This window comes from Myotis davidii, unplaced genomic scaffold, assembly GCF_000327345.1.
Source record: "Myotis davidii unplaced genomic scaffold, ASM32734v1 scaffold247, whole genome shotgun sequence".
Lineage (NCBI taxonomy): Eukaryota > Metazoa > Chordata > Mammalia > Chiroptera > Vespertilionidae > Myotis > Myotis davidii.
This window is the reverse complement of record NW_006299593.1, coordinates 55,232-73,502: the sequence shown is the minus strand read 5'-3', so window position 1 is coordinate 73,502 and position 18,271 is coordinate 55,232. Positions and strand designations below refer to the sequence as shown.

The following is an 18,271-nucleotide window of genomic DNA, read 5'->3' as shown; positions in this document are numbered from 1 at the left end:
AAATAAGAAAGTGTTGAAAGTAGATTTTTTGAAAAATTTACTTTATGATTATCTAGATGGCAACTCAATACTTTAACCTTTGAGTTTAATTGTCTATTAAGTTCCTAATTAGCATCAATTATCCCCACTGTATAATAAAAAGGTAATATGCAAATCGACCTAATAGCAGAACAATCAGTGACTATGATGCACATCGACCACCAGGAGGCAGACACTCAACACAGGAGCTGCCCCCTGGTGGTCAGTGTGCTCCCACAGGGGGAATGCCGCTCAGCCAGAAGCCAGCTCATGGCTGGCAAGTGCAGCGGTGGCGGGAGCCTCTCCCACCTCCATGACAGCGCTAAGGCTGTCTGACTGACTGCTTGGGAGCGGACCTAAGCCATCAGTTGGACATCCCCTTAGTGCTCCCAGACTGCAAGAGGGTGTGGCCGGGTTGAGGGCCCCCCCTGCACGAATCTTGTGCACCAGGCCTCTAGTTTTCAATAATAGAATAGAAAAGAATAGAATAGAATAGAATAGAATAGAATAGAATAGAAAATAGCTTTAGAAATAGACTCTTTAAATCTGTTGGTCAGGTCCTGTTTTTCTATGCCCTTAGAGAGCAGACTGCATCATTAATGTGAGGATGGGGGCTTTTTCTCCTCAGGAATCACTTCTGTTTCACAGACCTGACTTCATCTCCCGCTCTGGAGAGCGGATAAAACGCCTGAAGTTAATAGTCCAGGAGAGGAAGCTACAGAACGTGTTACAAAGTGAGCGGGAGACACTGTTCAACACTGGGCGAGAATGGCAGGGCCAGGGGGACGCCGTGCACCTGTTTTCTAAGAGAGGTACATGCTGCACTTTCCTTTCCTGGGTACAGAGGTCAAGGTCTGCTTTTTTCTAAGGTCTGCTTCTTGCTGGGAGAAGCACTGCTCAACGCCAGGCCAGTTACATGGACAGACAGACAGACTTCTTTGCTTGCTGAGACTTATATCTCCTGAGGTCACAGAACCCAGTTTAGCTCTTAGTACTTTCATGATCCAAATGAACCCAGTTTCTCTTGCCCTATCACTGCATCTTAAAAACGAGAGTGTACAGTAAGAAGGTGTTTTTATAAACAATCTCTGTGTCTGTGAGCAAGTTAGTTCCAAAAGTAGTATTATGTTTGTTCGTTTCTTTCGTTAAAGAGGGGGCTGATTTCAGGCTTGTCTACTTCATAGGGTGGCAATAATAATAATAATAATAATAATAATAATAGAAGTAGTAGTGTTGGTAATTAAAATAATAGTTATGGCCTGGCCAGCATGGCTCAGTGGTTGAGCGTCAACCTATGAACCAGGAGATCGCGGTTCAATTCCTGGTCAGGACACATGCCTGGGTTGCAGGCTCAATCCCCAGTGTGGGGCATGCAAGAGGCAGCTGATCAATAATTCTCTTTCATCATTGATGTTTCTATCTCTCTCTCCCTCTCCTTTCCCCTCTGAAATCAATAAAAATACATTAAAAAATAAAAAGTAATAATTATGTAGCCCTTATGTTTTACTCAGACATTGTTGGCATTTAATATTTGCAATACTTCCTGAGGTAGATCCTATTAATATCCCTATTTTAGAGATAAGAAAACAAAGGCTAAGAGATTAAGTACCTACTAAGCTGAGGTTTGAACCCAGGTGGGCTGGCTCCAGAATCAGTGCTCTTCACAGTTATGCTCAGGTGTAAGATGAAAGTAATATTTGAAAGCTGTGAAAACTCTATAAAGTACCCAACACTTTCATCACATTACCTGTAAACGGGGCAGTGTATCAATTCCTAGTCTAGTCTGTGCCACAGTGTTGCGCCTTCAGGAGACTTAGGCTGCTGTCAGTTATCACAGTTTAACCTTGGCCTTGGCCTTCACCGTTGGTAACCACCTAGCACTGTCAGCTCATAGTAGGACCTCAGAGTCCTAGCAACTCTGTCACACCGCTCTTGCATACCACACCCTTCCTTGTTATGTCACTATTCACTGTAAACCCCTTTTTCTCTTGCTTAGGTTTCCTGGCTGCCCAGAAGTATAAGCCTGTTGGAAAGAAGGAAATGATTCAGAGGTCTAAACGGTAAGGCCAAAAGAATAAGAGTAATTAGAGAAGTACAAATCAGGCCAGCAAGTAATCAAGAGCTCTAGCTTGCCTTCAGAATAAAGGCATTCTGCTCAAGTTAAAACATAAAAAATTAGTTGTGAAAGTAGTTCCTCATGTATGACACTAAAAAAGAGAATAGGTAGCAGATCGTGGTATGAATGACTCATCTACCAAAGATAGAAAGAGCCCTGGCCGGTTTGGCTCAGTGGATGGAGCGTCGGCCTGCGGACTCAAGGGTCCCAGGTTCGATTCCGGTCAAGGGCATGTACCTTGGTTGCGGGCACATACCCAGTGGGGAGTGTGCAGGAGGCAGCTGATCGATGTTTCTATCTCATCGATGTTTCTGACTCTATCCCTCTCCCTTCTTCTCTGTAAAAAACCAATAAAATACATTTTTTTTTAAAAGAATTCCCACTAATTTGTGTGCCTTAGTCAAGCTCATCCTTATTAGAAACCTAAATATAGAGTATTTTGAAATAAATATTTATTTGGGGCCTTTTATCCAGTCCATCCTGTTTCTAGAAATCTATTCAGTTCAGTAAGAAATAATGGAGTATTGTCCAATACACATTAAGTTAAGCTTGAAAAAAAGGTTTCAGAAGCACGTGTACATGCCAGTATTTATAGTCTTTAAGTATCTGGGCTTCTGTAGAGGCAAACACTTTATATGCATAGGATATCTCTGCAAGGGTACACAAAAAACTGATAATAATGGTTGCCTTTGGGAAAAAGAACTGAGTGATTGGGTAGGAGAAAGACTAATTTTTTGCCTTTAGATACTTTTTTAATTTTGTGTCATTGTGTGTGTTAGCCACTCATTAGAGATATGCATATATTGATCATGAGAATGCCATGGAATAACTAAATTAAGAGTTACCATTTAGGCCAGTGATGGTGAATCTTTTGAGCTTGGCATGTCAGCATTTTGAAAAACCCTAACTTAACTCTGGTGCCGTGTCACATATAGAAATTTTTTGATATTTGCAACCATAGTAAAACAAAGATTTATATTTTTGATATTTATTTTATACTAGAGGTCCTGTGCACAAAAATTTGTGCACTCGGGGTGGAGAGGGGGGGTCCCTCAGCCCGGCCTGTGCCCTCTCACAGTCTGGGACCCCTCGGGAGATAACAACCTGCTGGCTTAGGCCTGCTCCCGGGTGGCAGAGGGCAGGCCTTATCCCTAGGTGCAGCCCCTGGTCGGGCTCAGAGCAGGGCCGATTGGGGAGTTGGGGCGCCGCCCCCTGTCATGCACAGAGCAAGGCCAGTCGGGGTTGGGGTGCTGCCCCCTGTCACACTGATCCTGGTGCTGGGAGGCATAGTACCCTTTTACTATATAGAATAGAGGCCTGGTGGGGGCTGGCTGGGTTGCCCTGAAGGGTGTCCTGGATCAGGGTGGGGGTCCCCACTGGGGTGCCTGGCCAGTCTGGGTGAGGGGCTGAGGGCTGTTTTCAGGCTGTGACTGAAGCTCCCAACTGCTCCTTTTTTCTTTTCTTTTTTTTTAATTCTGGGCCAGCTTTAGCCTGGCTCCAGCTCTGAGGCTTCCGCTTCTGAAAGCAGGTATCTGGTTTGTTTCGGTTCTATAATCAAAACTCTGTATCAACTCCAGCTCTGAGATCCCAGCTCCCTGAAAGCTGGCTTCTGGGGATTTGATTAGCGTCTATATTTGTTACTATGTTTCTTAAACTGCAGGCTCAGAGGCTGGCAAGGCAGGCTGGGAATGTTGCAGTCCTCCGTCACTGAAGCAAGGAAGCCTCATGTTCAGTTTAAGCTGCCTGGCTGCCGGCCGCCATCTTGGCTGGCAGTTAATTTGCATATCACCCCTGATTAGCCAATGGGAAGGGTAGCAGTCGTACGTCAATTACCATGTTTCTCTTTTATTAGGATATTTAAATGCCATTTAACAAAGAAAAATCAACCAAATAAATGAGTTCACGTGTCCGCCATCAGTGATTTAGGGGTTCATTAGCTACCTCCTTAAATAAGAACAGTTTTATAGCCAGCAGAATGCTTGATAACAGTTTATCTTAGATGTTTAAAGCATTCCTCCTAAAATTTTGTTTTTACTCTCCATTTAGTAAACCCTTTCCTTATTGGTACTTCAAAGGGATGCTTTAGTCGCGGAGTTCTTGGAGTGTGGTTGTAGACCTTTGGTATTTGCTGAGGCCCTTTCAGGGGATTTGCCAGGTCAAAATGAATCTCAAAATCATACTAGAATGTTACTGCGTTTTTCAGTGTGTGGACATTTGCACTGATGATGCAAAAGTAATGGGGGAGGAATAAAACTGTTGATGCCTTAACACTATTTGAGACTGTGCTGGTCTAGAAGGTTTTGTTTTCTTTTCTTTTAATCCTCACCCAAGGATATTTTTTCCATTGATATCTATAGAGAGAGTAGAGTGGAAGGGAGATAGAGGGGTTCCATTCTGGTCAAGGGCACATACCTCGGTTGCAGGCTCCTCCCTGGACTGGGCCCTGGTCGGGGCTTGTGCAGAGGCAACCAATCGATGTGTTTCTCTCACATCGATATTTCTCTCTGTCTCTCCCTCTGTGTTCCACTCTCTAAAAATCAGTGGAAAAATAAGAAATAAATACTTTTAAAATGTTCAGTTTTAATTTCTAATACAGATCTCAATAGATAAAATTCACATTGACCAATATTGGCCTCAAGCTTTACGAGTATAAAGGAGCCCTGGCCAGCTTGGCACACTGGATAGAGCGTCAGCCTAGGGACTGAAGAGTCCTGGGTTCAATTCCGGTCAAGGGCAACCGTACCTTGGTTGCAGGCACATCCTCAGTAGGGGGTGTGCAGGAGACAGCTGAAAATGTCATATATGAAAATGTTATCACAGTAAGATTAGTTAACATAATTACCATTTTGTTGTTGTTATGCTGAGAGCATTAAAGCTCTATTCTCAGAATAACTTCCAAGTATACAGTACAGTATTGTTAACTAGAGTCACTTTGCTGTACATAGGTCCCAGGAACTTTTTCATCTTTTTTTTTTTTTAATATATTTTATTGAACTTTTACAGAGAGGAAGAGAGAGAGATAGAGAGCCAGAAACATCGATGAGAGAGAAACATCGATCAGCTGCCTCCTGCACATCTCCCACTGGGGACGTGCCCGCAACCCAGGTACATGCCCTTGACCGGAATCGAACCCGGGACCTTTCAGTCCGCAGGCCGACGCTCTATCCACTGAGCCAAACCGGTTTCGGCAACTTTTTCATCTTATAACTGGAAGTTTGTGCCCTTTGACCAACATCTCCCCATTGTCCCATCTCCTCAGCCCTTGGCAACCATCATGCTGTTCTCTGTTTCTGAGTCTGATGTTTTTAGATTCAACACATAGGTGAGATCACACAGTTTCTGACTTATTGAACTTAGTATATTGCTCTCAAGGTCCATCCATGCTGTTGTAAATGGAAGGAATACCTTTTTTGAGGCTGACTAATACCCCATTTTATATTTTTATAAATATGTGTGTGTTTGTATATACACATATGTCGCTTTATTCATTCATTCATCCATTGATGGATACTTAGGTTGTTTCCATGTCTTCACTTCGGTAATAATCCTGCAGTAAATATGAAGGTGCAGCTATCTCTTTGAGATTGTGAGTTCCTCTCCTTTGGATAAACACCCAGCAGTGTCATTGCTGGGTCATAGGGTAGTTCTGTGTGTGCTGTTCTCCAGAGTAGCCACACCAACCTACGTTTCACTGACAGTGCACAGGGTTCCCTTTTCTCTGCATCCTCACCAGCATTTGTTATCTCTCAGCTGTTGTTTTAATAACAGCCATTCTAACAGGTGTGAGGTGATATTTCATTGTATTTTAATGAACAGTGACTTTTAAAGTGTATACTTGTTCCTTTTTTATGCTTTATAATAATTCCATTATATTCCATCATCTGTGTAGCTGTTTTTATTAGAAATTTAGATTATTTCTAATTAGAGAACATTTATCAAGTGCATGTTTGACCATGTTCCTCCCCATCCCTGAGAGGACAGAGCCCAGGCTTGCACATTGCAGTGAGGCCCTCCGTACCCACCTCCCTCCCCACCTGCTCCCCACACTCTGTGCAGCTTTGACTTGCCCGTGCTCCCTTCTCCTTCCATCCCCTTTCTGCTCCTATTTTTCAAGACCCACCTCAAGCTTAATGTCTTCTCTGGCCCTCCCTGACCTACTTCACTCAGAATAAGTTTCTTCTTTTCCCGTAATACTGTGTCACCTTTTGGAGATGTGACCATGATTGTACTTTCCCTCTGTCATTTCCCTTATGTTTAGGCTGCCCCACACTGGGGATTGAGCCTGCAACCCGGGATATGTGCCCTGACCAAGAATTGAACCTTGACCTCCTGGTTCATAGGTCGACGCTCAATCACTGAGCCACGCTGGCGGGCTAATGTATTTTTCTTTATCTGTCTCCCCTTCCAGATCATAAACACCCCAGGCCAGAGTTCTTTGTGTTCAAGTGTCTAACAGGAAGCTCGGCTCATTATGGGCCAGGCTTGTCTGAGGGACTGGATGCCTTGAGAGGGTAGAATGTAGGGAGATTGGTGAGAAGACATCATGTGCCTCTATGGTCTGGTAACCTCACTGCTTCCTGTCTTTCCTAAGGATTTATGAGCAGCTCCCAGAAGTACAGAAAAGGAGAGAAGAGGAAAGGAGGAGATTGGAATATAAGTCGTACCGGTTGCGAGCCCAGCTGTATAAAAAGGTCAGTCAGCCCCAGAGCGGGGTTGGTCAGGTTACCAAGGAAGAAAAACTGAGTGAAGCACACCTGACCTGTTTGAATTAACTGCATTTGGGGAGTGAACTTAAGCTCATGATGCTGCTGACATTTGGAAGATAGAGGCCCCTATGACTAGATTTCAAATCTAAAAAAAAAAACCAAACCTAAAAAAGGCCCCTTCCAGGCATACATTTGGAAGGAAACCAAATTTCATCCTTAGGGGTCAGTTTAGATGTACGTTATGGTAGAAATGGTCAAATCCAGTAGGATTGTGTTTTTATTCCAACGTCCCAGATGGTAGTTTTATAAAAGGCTGGAAAACGTCTGTGTGTAGCTTAAGAGTTGTCAGAGCCGCGACGCCAGCACCATGTCCTGCCCATCGCTCCCGTGGAATCAGTGGTGCTGTGGGTCCCAGAACCTCACGGGTAAGGACACTTGCTAGCAATTTACTCCTTGAGAAATGAAACGGGCTACAGTGCCAACGGCCCACATCCTTCATTGTCCTGGTTTCCTTCCCAACCCCCTTACTTCACCCAAGAGGATGCTGCAAGTCAGAAACCAAAAGACACATTCACCCCAGACGCTGTGGGTGGAAAATGCCTCTGGAGCACTTCCCAGAGTCCGGGCCGGGCCTGCTCAGGTGCGGAGGCCCCTGCACTGCATCAGGCTCTCACTGTACTTGTGTGTTTGCGAACTGATGGAAGGATTAGTCTATCGGGATTATAGAGTATCTGCATCGATACAGAAATAATAGATATTGATTATAGATCATCTTTCCTAAACAGTGCAGGAAGTATTTTTCATATAATTACCATAGTTTCTGTAGCTGGGGAAGGTGAACAAGGTTTGGTCTTCAGTGCCATGTCCGCGGGAAGCAGTGCCTGTCTGCCTGGTCACAAGGGTTGCTAACTTCTTTCCTGCCTGTCTTTTCTTCCACAGAAAGTGACCAATCAACTCTTGGGGAGAAAAGTTCCCTGGGACTGACATAGATTATTTTCTTCAGAGCCGTGGAATTTTATTTTATCAACCTGAAGAAGTGTAACTCTTACTTTTTGAGTCTGGTTCAATAAAACAAACTCTTTGTCCATGTGTAATTTAGAAGTAGTAACCTTCTAAAGAGTCCGGGGCACAGTGGTAAGATTATTAATGTTTTGGGAGCAATACTTTCTTTACAGTGGCCTTGCCCACAGGAGTGTTTGTTATAACATTATAATTTCTTGTTCTAGATAAGAGTCCCTTTTTGTTTGTGTTTTTATACTTTTAGGAAATAAATAACTTCTTTTTATATATATTCTTATTGACTCCGCGTAAAACAAGCCATAGAGGGTCATTTCTTTCCCATATGGAGCTGTGCCATGTCTCCCCTGAAGTGCATGGGAAGCCGCAATCTAAAATGGTCAGTCAAAGGAAATGGGCTGTGAGGCTGAAATGTGTCCCTTTTTTTGGAAACACAGGGGACAGGCCAAGAGCCCTATCATGGGCTTTGTGGAGAGGGTGTCTGTACCCTCCGGGCAGACCCAGAGACTCCAGCAGACATAGGCATCTCAGGTCTAGAACTCCCTTTAGTCTCATTCCAGCTGCCCTGGGAGCTATAGGCCAGGAAGAAAGGCCACTATCCTTTGGTGAATTTTCCTCCACCCACCCCCTTGTTGGCAGGATTAAAGCCTCAGAGCATTTATCTCACATGGAACCAGTGCTTATAATCTGGAAAACCACTTCTGAAAAGCAGGAGTTAATATATGTGATAATGAAAAAAAAATTACACACACACACACACACACACTGAGTGACCAGATTCTTATGACCACCCCATCAGTACTTCATTGGGCCACCTTTTGCCTTCAGTACTGCGGCGATTCTTCTTGGCATTGACCCCACGAGATGTTGAAAGGTGATGCGAGGAATCTGACACCATGCCTGATGAATAGCACTGTCCATCAGCAATGATACTTAGGTATGTTGTACTATTCAGACGTTGTTCCACACGAATTAAAGGGCCCAAATCATGCCAGGAAAACATGCCCCAAACCATAACACTGCCCTCACCAGCTTGAAGGGCTGTGCTCATGAATGTGGGGTGCATGCTTTCATGCTGTTTCTGCCCAATTCTCACTCTGCCGTCTACATGATGCAACTGGAAATGTGATTCATCGGACCACATGACTTTTTTTCCAATGCTCGACTGTCAAATTCTTGTGTTCCTGTGCGAATTGGAGACATTTTATCTTGGTAACTGTAGGCAGCAAAGATGTTCGAACAGGCCTTCGGCTTCCATATCCCATACGATGCAGTGTACGACTAATTTGCCTACAAACATCAGGTGGTCATAATAATCTGGCCACTCGGTGTATATGTATATATGATAATGCACATAAAGAACTTGATCTTGTGACCTGGAATTAGAGCTAAGGCCCAAAGTTGAGCCAGGGAAGATGCCAGCAGCCTTGTTCTAAGCTCAGCGGAGCTCCGGCAGGGCTGTAGGGGCCAGTTGTTTCCTGAGAGGCTGTGGCAAAGAGCAGGCCCTCCCACCAAGCACTGCTCAGGGCTTTCAGGTGGTGCCACCAAACTCCTGCCTAACCTAGGAGGCTGTGAAGAAGCCTTCGACGGTGCATGTGGGGGAACGACCGAGCTCTTCCCTATCGTGCTGGGCAGGGTAACTACCCACGCCGGGCCAGTTTATCTGTAAAATGAGAGCATTAATAGGTGATGCCCCTTTTGGTTGTTAGATGCTGTGGCTGTTTACATGTGGGAAGTTATTAGAATTCAGACGGAAAGTGATGGTCTGGAAACTTGGGTCTGCAAGGACACAGGCAGGATGGAGTCCTCTTAGGAGCAATGAGTGTTAATCTCCCCACCTGGCAGTGCCCGCCAGGCACCTTCCCAGAGCATTGACTGTAGGTTCAGGGCCTGGGAAGCCACAGGCGGCAGCTGGCAGCCCCACCTCCTCCGAGCCCAGCCAGAATACACCTTGGGGGTGCCCTGGGGAAGATTTATTTAAACAGTAAACAGACTTGCTTTCACACTAGAATGGTATTTCCCCAGCCCCAGGTAGAGAGTGAGGGAGCAGAATCAAAGCACAGCCTGGGGGAGGGGTGCTGAGGGCTCTCACGGTCCGTTTCCGTGGCTGAGTCTGCTGCTTGCTAATGTAAGTATTGGCATCAAAATCTCTTCTGCCCCCAGAGCTCAGGACAGTTTCCCCACACCGCCCACATCGGCTCCACTGAGCACCTGGCAGATGCCGCAAAGTCACCGCCTCTGCTGTCACTCCTGTGGCCATGAGGCTGCTCTGCCCCACTCTCCATCTCCACCAGGATCTTGTTTTATGTTTTGTTCTTGCACAGATGAAAAAGCCCAGGCCGTGGCACCTGGTTCTGATCTTGGGGATTCACTCTAATTTCTTTGTCCTAGAGCTAGTTCTCACCTAATCTGAGAATTCACTGCAGCTTTTTCCTGGGAGGTTAGGCTCCAGCCTCCTTGGCCACTCCTCCCTGAGGGCAGCTTCTGTTTCTGCCCACCACCCCAGACAAAGGCCTCCAGTGACCGTCAGCACATGCACTGTGGGCCGAGGGAGTGTATGGGGAAGGCAGAGTGTTTTCGCTATAAATCACAAAGCATTTTGTGTCCCAAATGATTGTGTTGGCCAGTAGTTAGAAAGCTAGGCCAGCCCCGGCCGTGGTGGCTCACTGGTTGAGTGTGGACCTAGGACTGTGGTCAGCAAACTGCGGCTCGCAAGCCACATGCGGCTCTTTGGCCCCTTGAGTGTGGCTCTTCCACAAAATACCACGTGCGGGCACACATGTACAGTGCGATTGAAACTTCGTGGCACTCAAGGGGCCAAAGAGCCGCATGTGGCTCACGAGCCGCAGTTTGCCGACCACTGACCTAGGAGATCACGATTCAGTTCCCAGCTGGGGATCTAGCAGGAGGCAGCCATCAATAATTCTCATCGATGTTTCTATCTCTCCCTCTCCCTTCTCTGAAACCAATAAAAATAGATTTTTTTAAAAAAGGAAGCTAGGCCAAGCTGAATGGTTGATGTCATCTTTACCTGTTTTGGAGCTGGGTGATTTTAACTTAAAATGTTCGTTTTATTTTGACGAAAATAAAACGAACCCTTGCGTATAGTCCTGTCCCAATTTCTCACTAAATACTCATGAATTCTGGTTGGGTGGAGGTCTGGGCTGAATAATAGCAAAACTAACTATTGGCCTTTAGGGGGCACTCTTGGGTCATCTCACAGCTTCCCCACCCCCACAACTCCCCAAGATGAGGATTCTAATCTAAGGAAACTCACTTCCCCCCTCACTGGGTTATTTTCCAAGTCTGATTGGGCTACATGTCAAGATTACAGTCACAAGATGCATAGATGTGGGCTGTTCATTTTCCTGGTCTACAACTCTATTCCTATCTGCTCCTCTCCTACCTGTCTTTCAAGGAGCCCTAGTTGGCCCAAAAACACCCAGCAACTCAAGCCAACCCATCCTTAGACTTTGGAGTAAATTATCTTCCTTTTTTTCCCTCCTTGTTCTCTCCATTTCCTCTGTTGCAGGTGCCATTACTCTGGGGGGTCTTATTGCACAGGTAAAATCTGAGGCTCTGTTCTGGACTTAGAGCAGTGATGGCGAACCTATGACACGCGTGTCAGAGGTGATGCGCTAACTCATTTTTGGGGTTGATTTTTCTTAAATGGCATTTAAATATATAAAATAAATATCAAAAATATAAGTCTTTGTTTTACTATGGTTGAAAATATCAAAAAATTTCTATATGTGACACAACACCAGAGTTAAGTTAGGGTTTTTCAAAATGCTGACACGCCGAGCTCAAAAGGTTCGCCATCACTGTCCTAGGACAATGGAAAGTAAGGAGAAAATAAACAAATGGGACTGCATCAAAATAAAAGGCTTCTGCACAGCAAAAGAAACCATCAACAAAACAACAAGAAAGCCCACTGCATGGGAGAACATATTTGCCAATGTTATCTCCAATAAGCGTTTAATCTCCAAAATTTACAGGAAACTTATACAACTTAACAAAAGGAAGATAATCTAATAAAAAATGGGCAGCCTTTGCTGGTTTGGCTCAATGGTTGGAGTGTCAGCCTGCTGACTGAAGGGTCCCAGGTTCAATTCCAATTGGGCACATGCCCTGGTTAAGGGCTCTATCCCCAATAGGGGGCATCCAGGAGGCAGCCAATCAATGATTCTCATCATTGATGTTTCTATCTCTCCCCCTCTCCCTTCCTCTCTGAAATCAATAAAAATATTTTTTTAAAAATGGGCAAAGGACCTAAATAGATACTTTTCGAAAGAGGACATACAGAAGGCCAAGAGACATGAAAATATGCTCAAAGTCACAAATCATTCGAGAGATGGAAATCAAAACAACAATGAGGTACCATCTTACACCTGTCAGAATGGCTATCATAAACAAATCAACAAATGACAAGTGTGGGCGTGGATGTGGAGAAAAGGGAACAACAGCCTAAGTGCCAATCAGCAGATGAGTGGATTAAAAAACTGTGGTACATCTACACAATGGAATACTACACTGCTGTACAAAAGAAGGAATTCTTTTTTTTTTTTTTAAAGAAGGAATTCTTATTTGCAACAGCATGGAGAGCATTATGCTAAGTGAAATAAGCGGATCAGAGAAAGATAAATATCACATGATCTCACTCATTTGTGGAATATAATGAACAACATAAACTGATGAACAAAAATAGAGCCAGAAGCATGGAACAGACTGTCCATCCTAATAGGGTAGTTGGCGGGGGGAGGGGAGTTAAGGGATCAATCAAAGGACCTGTATGCATGCATGTGAGCATAACCAATGGTCACAGACACTAGGGGGTGGGGGCAATGTGCTGGGGAGAGGTCAATAGGGAAAAAAGGAGACATATGTAATACTTTCAACAATAAAGAATTTAAATTTTTTAGAACTCTTAAGGCACACAAAAAAGTACAAAGCATAAACAAATGATTGGTAGCCCTGGCTGTTTGCTCAGTGGTTAGAGCATCAGCCTGCAGACCGAAGGGTCTTAGATTTGATTCCTAGTCAAGGGCACATACCACAGTTGCAGGTTTGATCCCCAGCCCCAATTGGGAGGCAACCAATTGATGTCTCTCTCTCATTTTGATGTTTCTCTTGCCTCCCTTTCATTCTCTAAACATCATCAATGGAAAAAATATCCTCAAGTGAGGATTTAAAAAAAATAGATTGATAAATTCAATTGATAAAATGTAAAAATTTTGTTTATCAAAGGACACCATAACAACTGAAAATATAAGGCACAAATGGGAGAAGATAATTGTAGCATGTCACCAACAATGCGTTTGTAGCCAAAATATATAAAGGAACTCCTGTGAGTCTATTTTTTTTAAGTTTATGTTTTTAAAGAATAGTTTATTGATTTTTTTAAATCCTCACATAATGATATTTTCCCATTGATTTTTAAAGAGTGGAAGGGAAGGGGAGACAGAAACATCAATGTGAGGGAGATACATCCATTGGTTGCCTCCCGCATGCGTCTGACCTGGGACTGGGGATGAGTCTGCAACTGAGGTAATGTGCCCTTGACCGGAATCAAACCTGGTCCGAGGGCTGATGCTCTATCCACTGAGCCAAACCAGCTAGGGCTAGTTTATTGATTTTTACATAGAGGAAGGGAGAAAGAAACACTGATCAGCTGCCTTCTGTACACCCCTTACCTGCGATTGAGCCTGTAACACGAGCATATACCCTGCCTGGGAATCAAACCAGCACCCTTTGGAGGCAGGGGACGATGTGCAGCCAAGTCTGCCACACTGGCAGGGCAAGTCCATTTTTTTTAAAAAGGCTCAATCTGCCCTAACTGGTTTGGCTCAGTGGATAGAGCGTTGGCTTGCGGACTGAAAGGTCCCAGGTTTGATTCTGGTCAAGGGCATGTACCTGGGTTGCGGGCACATCCCCAGTAGATGTGCTGGAGGCAGCTGATGGATGTTTCTCTCTCATCGATGTTTCTAACTCTCTCTCTCTCCCTTCCTCTCTGTAAAAAATCAATAAAGTATATTTTTAAAAGGGGGGGGGAGATAAACAACAACAAAAAAGGGCAAGATAAAAATGCTAGATCAGGAAGCCTAAGAGAAGGTAGGTTAGGCTAAAACAATTCAAAAGACAAACTACAATCTGTCAACAGTGAGGACAAAATTAACTACGTCTTTGAAAGGGGAAAAGAGGTAGTTTAAGTGTGTGATGCGATGTCCCAGCCAGGTAGCTGGGTAGATTGGAGCATCATCCTATGCACCAAAGGTGGCCGGTTCCATCATCCATCAGGCACATCCTGGGCTGTAGGTTCCATCCCCTGCTGGGGCGTGTACGGGAGGCAGCAGATTGATACCTGTTTCTCCCATCAATCTCTCTCTCTCTTTCTCTCTAAAAATCAATTAAAATAACAACCTCCAGAGAGGATTAAAATAGTAAGAGTGAGATGTGAGAGAAAACGAAGGTCATGAAAGGTCATGCTGCCTGGAAGAGCAGGTGGAGAGAAGGGAAGGAGTGTGCATGGCAGGCTGGTGTCCTGCTCACCCTCCTGCCTGTCTCACCACCCAGTTCAGGTTCAAGGATCTCCAGGTTACAGACATCATCAAGGCACCAGCTGCCTCTTGCTGCTTCCAAGGAGAAGCCACTCATGTCTTCAGTGGTTGGAGGAAAGGGGAACCCCCATGTTGCACCCAACAGACAACAGACCCCTCTGTCCCACCCGCCTGTCTCTCAGAATGCCACATGGCAAGGGCTCCGCTGGAGCGAGCCTCCCTGCTGAGTGCAGTTCCCCTGAACCCAGGCTTCTGGGAGCCTGAGGGCTCCATCCCAGCACCCCAGCAGGCGCTCTGGCCTCCTGTTTCCTAGGCTCACAAGCCCTGGGGGGTTTCACCTTTGTCCCTGGGTGCTTCCCTACTTCCTTGGGCTGCTCTTCAGGCAACAGATCCCTAACCCAACATGTCCCTGTCCCTGCTTCACGCCACTGAGTGAAGGTGCCCTGAGTGGCCGGAGAGAGCCGCCTTCAGGTTTTGCTCTTCCCCATGGCCCTTTAACCCTGGCTTTCGGTGGTTGGCCCACAGGGGCACTGTCCCTGTTAAAGTGCCTGTGATGCTCAAAATAAGGTCCTACCATTTTGTCCTGTCAGCCACTAGTGTGAAAACCTGTCAGCCACCTGGCCACAGTCTGTGCTTCCTGAACAGTTATTCCTAAAATAAGCTTCTCATAACAAGACTCGTCTTTAACAAAATCTACACCAGGGGTGGGCAAACTTTTTGACTCGAGGGCCACAATGGGTTCTTAAACTGGACCGGAGGGCCGGAACAAAAGCATGGATGGAGTGTTTGTGTGAACTAATATAAATTCAAAGTAAACATCATTACATAAAAGGGTATGGTCTTTTTTTCTTTTTTTAGTTTTATTCCTTTCAAACGGGCCAGATCCGGCCCGCGGGCCATAGTTTGCCCACGGCTGATCTACACTGTGATCCTCAGTGTATGAAGCTGAGCATGTCCACATGGATTTTTTCCAGAAGGTAACTGTGAGGTGTGTAGTCCATGCCAAAAAAGTTATTCATGAACACCCCCCACCGTGGCACGATGACTCCTAATTAAAAATTAACCATGTCCTTATTTTAACCTAACTGTTGTTTTCCTAGATGGTTTAAAAACTAACTTTTGTCAAAAGAGGGAAACAACTCAAGTGTCCCTCAGCAGATGAACCAATGGGCGAAACGTGCTGTATCCACACACAGCCACCGCCGGCCCCTCACAAGGCACTGAAACCCTGACACGGGCTACGACGTGATGAACCTTGAGGACGTGATGCTGAAGGAAAGAAGACAGACACACAAGAGGACCAGGAGTGTATGACACCACCTAGAAGAGGACCTAGAACAGACGAATCCTGAGACAGGAAGCGAGCAGTGGTTGCAGGGGCTGGAAGATGGAGGAATGGGGAGAGAAGGTTCAATGTGTCCAGTTTTTGTTTCGGGGGCTGAAAAGTTCTGGCTGTAGATAGTGGTGATGGTGAGACAGCACTGAGTGTAGTTCATGTGACTAAACTATACACATTTAAACTGTTAAAGTGATAGTGTTATGTCTATTCTACCACCATAAACACAGGAGGAAGAGAAGGGGAGGGGGCGGGGCGGGCAGGGGGCACCTGTGAGCGTGCCTGGCGGGGCCGGTGCACAGATAAAAAGTAAGGAAGTCTAGTTCACCTGTACACTGTTACAGAAAAGGAAACCTTGATGTCTAAGATTTATACCAAGATCAGAATAAAACCTCAACCTTCAAATCGAACAAATCACTTATTACCGAAAGACGGGCGAGGGGAAGTGTGGCCTCAGCATCTTCCTGCTGGGTTCAGTTGCTGACCTCAGAGTTACCACGGACCATGCCCTCTCTCTTACTTTCTGCAAAAGTCAGTCTCCTACACCTGCCCGAGGGGGTCCCTGCACAGCTCTGTACGTTGCCTTCCCTGGGTCCCCCCGGCCTCACCTTTGTCTGCATCCCACAGGCCTGCGGGACCCACTGCCCACAGTCCTGGTTCCGAAGAAGCACTCCCCCCAGCACACACACACACACACACACCAACATCCTCCCTCTGCCAGAGCCCAGGCCCATGGGCCCCGACTCTCACCCAGATCCCCAGGTGGGTGCTCCTGCTCCACGGCAGGAAGAGGCACAGTGCCCTCAAGGCCTCCCCTGTCAGGGGCTTGGGCTTAAACACGGCACCCCCACCCTCACCCCCCACTTTGCTAAGGGCAGATGCAGCCCAGCAGCCCCTCTCCCAGTGAAAGCCTCTCATCATCTTTGCTCTCCTTAACCTTTTGTATGTTCTTTGTGGTTTTAGAACAATCTAAACTCTTCTGCTTTTTAAAGTCTAATTTCACAGAAATTATTTGAAAGTGTACAGTTCAGTGGCAGTTAGTATATTCACCATGTACAATTTCCTGCTCAGAGATTATCATTCCAACAATTACCCTTGCGACTCAGCTGAAGAAAGAGGACGGTGGAGGAGAGGTTGAAGGAGAAGGATCCAGACAGAGGGAACAGAATGTGTGAAGGCCGCAAGCAGAAGGACAGCTCCTTTTACTGAAAGAACTAGAGCAGCTCAGTGGGGCTGGGCAGTGCAAGCAGGTGATGGACACGCTTGTCCGTGGTTTTCTTGTTCAGGAGCAGAAGTCCTGGCCGCTCTGGGAAGCCCTCACCACGAGGGGGTAAGTGCCCTTCTGATGTCCTACCATGTTGTCAGTAACTCCCTCATCCCTCCACTCATGACCGCGAATCTGCCCTTGCCCCTCCTTGGTCCCTCCTCAGCTCCCTTGGGTCTGGAAACTCCTGCAGGGCATGCAGCATGTCTGTCTGGAATCACTAAGGCCATTTAATTGTTACCTTAAAAGCCTTTCAGTTCATCAGGTTCACTGTGAACTCCCTGGTCTCCAGCACCAGTGGTGCCCACGCGGGAACTCCTCCTGAGAGGCCACCTGACTGGGCCCAGGGGAGCTGATGGGAGCAGGTCCCTGCCTCTTCCTGCCCCCGTCACGGAGATGGACCCCAGTCCCTGCCATTACCTATTGCAGCTGGAACACAATGAGGGGCCACAGACGTGTGAGAGGACCGTAGTCATGAGCAACAAAATATCTGTCGGGCGGATGTGCCGGTGATGCGCCAGCTGGGAAGGGTGCAGGGGGCTGCACACACCCACCCTTGGGCCCGAGCCCACCTCACAATGGATCAGACAGTCCCACCAGATGAGGAAGTTCGGTCTAAGGCACCTGTGAGAATCTGGAGCCTCCGGGCATCTGGGGACAAAGGCGGGGTCCCAGGGGTGGCAGATCTGAGGAACTGGCCAGGCCCACTTCCCTTCCAGGACACCACTTTCCCAGCCACCCTTCAGACCTGTGGGGCCCTGTGACTGGTCCCAGCCAGAGCGACCAGGGTCCCATGACTGGCAGGTCTAGCCTGGAAGTCAACATCCCACACTCTGTCGCTGGTTGCCTTCTTCCCCGTCAGCAGAGCCTCCCTGTCCCCAACCTTCTCACCTGGACTCACCCCAACTTCTCACCTGGACTCACCCCACTCCTCTCCAAGTCCCTTTGCCAGGGTCCCTGCAGCGCTAAAGAGGTGGGTCACTTTCTTCCCGCTGAGCCTGGGATGTTAGCAGGTGTGACACCTGCAGAGGCTTGAAAATGCATTTGCTTGTTTCTGCTTCCCCTGGGCTCATTCAGTCACCTCGAAGCCATGCCTGAGCGAGCCTGCGGGAACCGAGGAGAGCCCAGGCACCCTGTCACTCAGCCAACCCCACGGCGCGGGAACCAGCCACCCAGGACGTGTGGACAAAGCCGAGACCAAAGAGCTGCCCAGCCAAGCCCCATCTACTCTGCTGCCTCATCTTTTCTTGCTTCTTG

General features: G+C 46.6%; 1 protein-coding gene across 1 annotated transcript in view; it reads left to right on the top strand.

The window, feature by feature from the left end:
* The window catches only part of ALMS1 (ALMS1, centrosome and basal body associated protein), a 126,982-nt gene extending 118,858 nt beyond the window's left edge, over positions 1-8,124 (top strand). The window contains exons 24-27 of the mRNA XM_015571463.1: positions 647-830; positions 2,015-2,078; positions 6,726-6,825; positions 7,780-8,124. Of these exons, the coding sequence (XP_015426949.1) occupies positions 647-830; positions 2,015-2,078; positions 6,726-6,825; positions 7,780-7,824 (393 nt within the window). The 3' untranslated portion in view covers positions 7,825-8,124. The remainder of the gene's footprint in view (positions 1-646; positions 831-2,014; positions 2,079-6,725; positions 6,826-7,779) is intronic.
* The last annotated feature ends 10,147 nt before the right edge of the window (positions 8,125-18,271 follow it).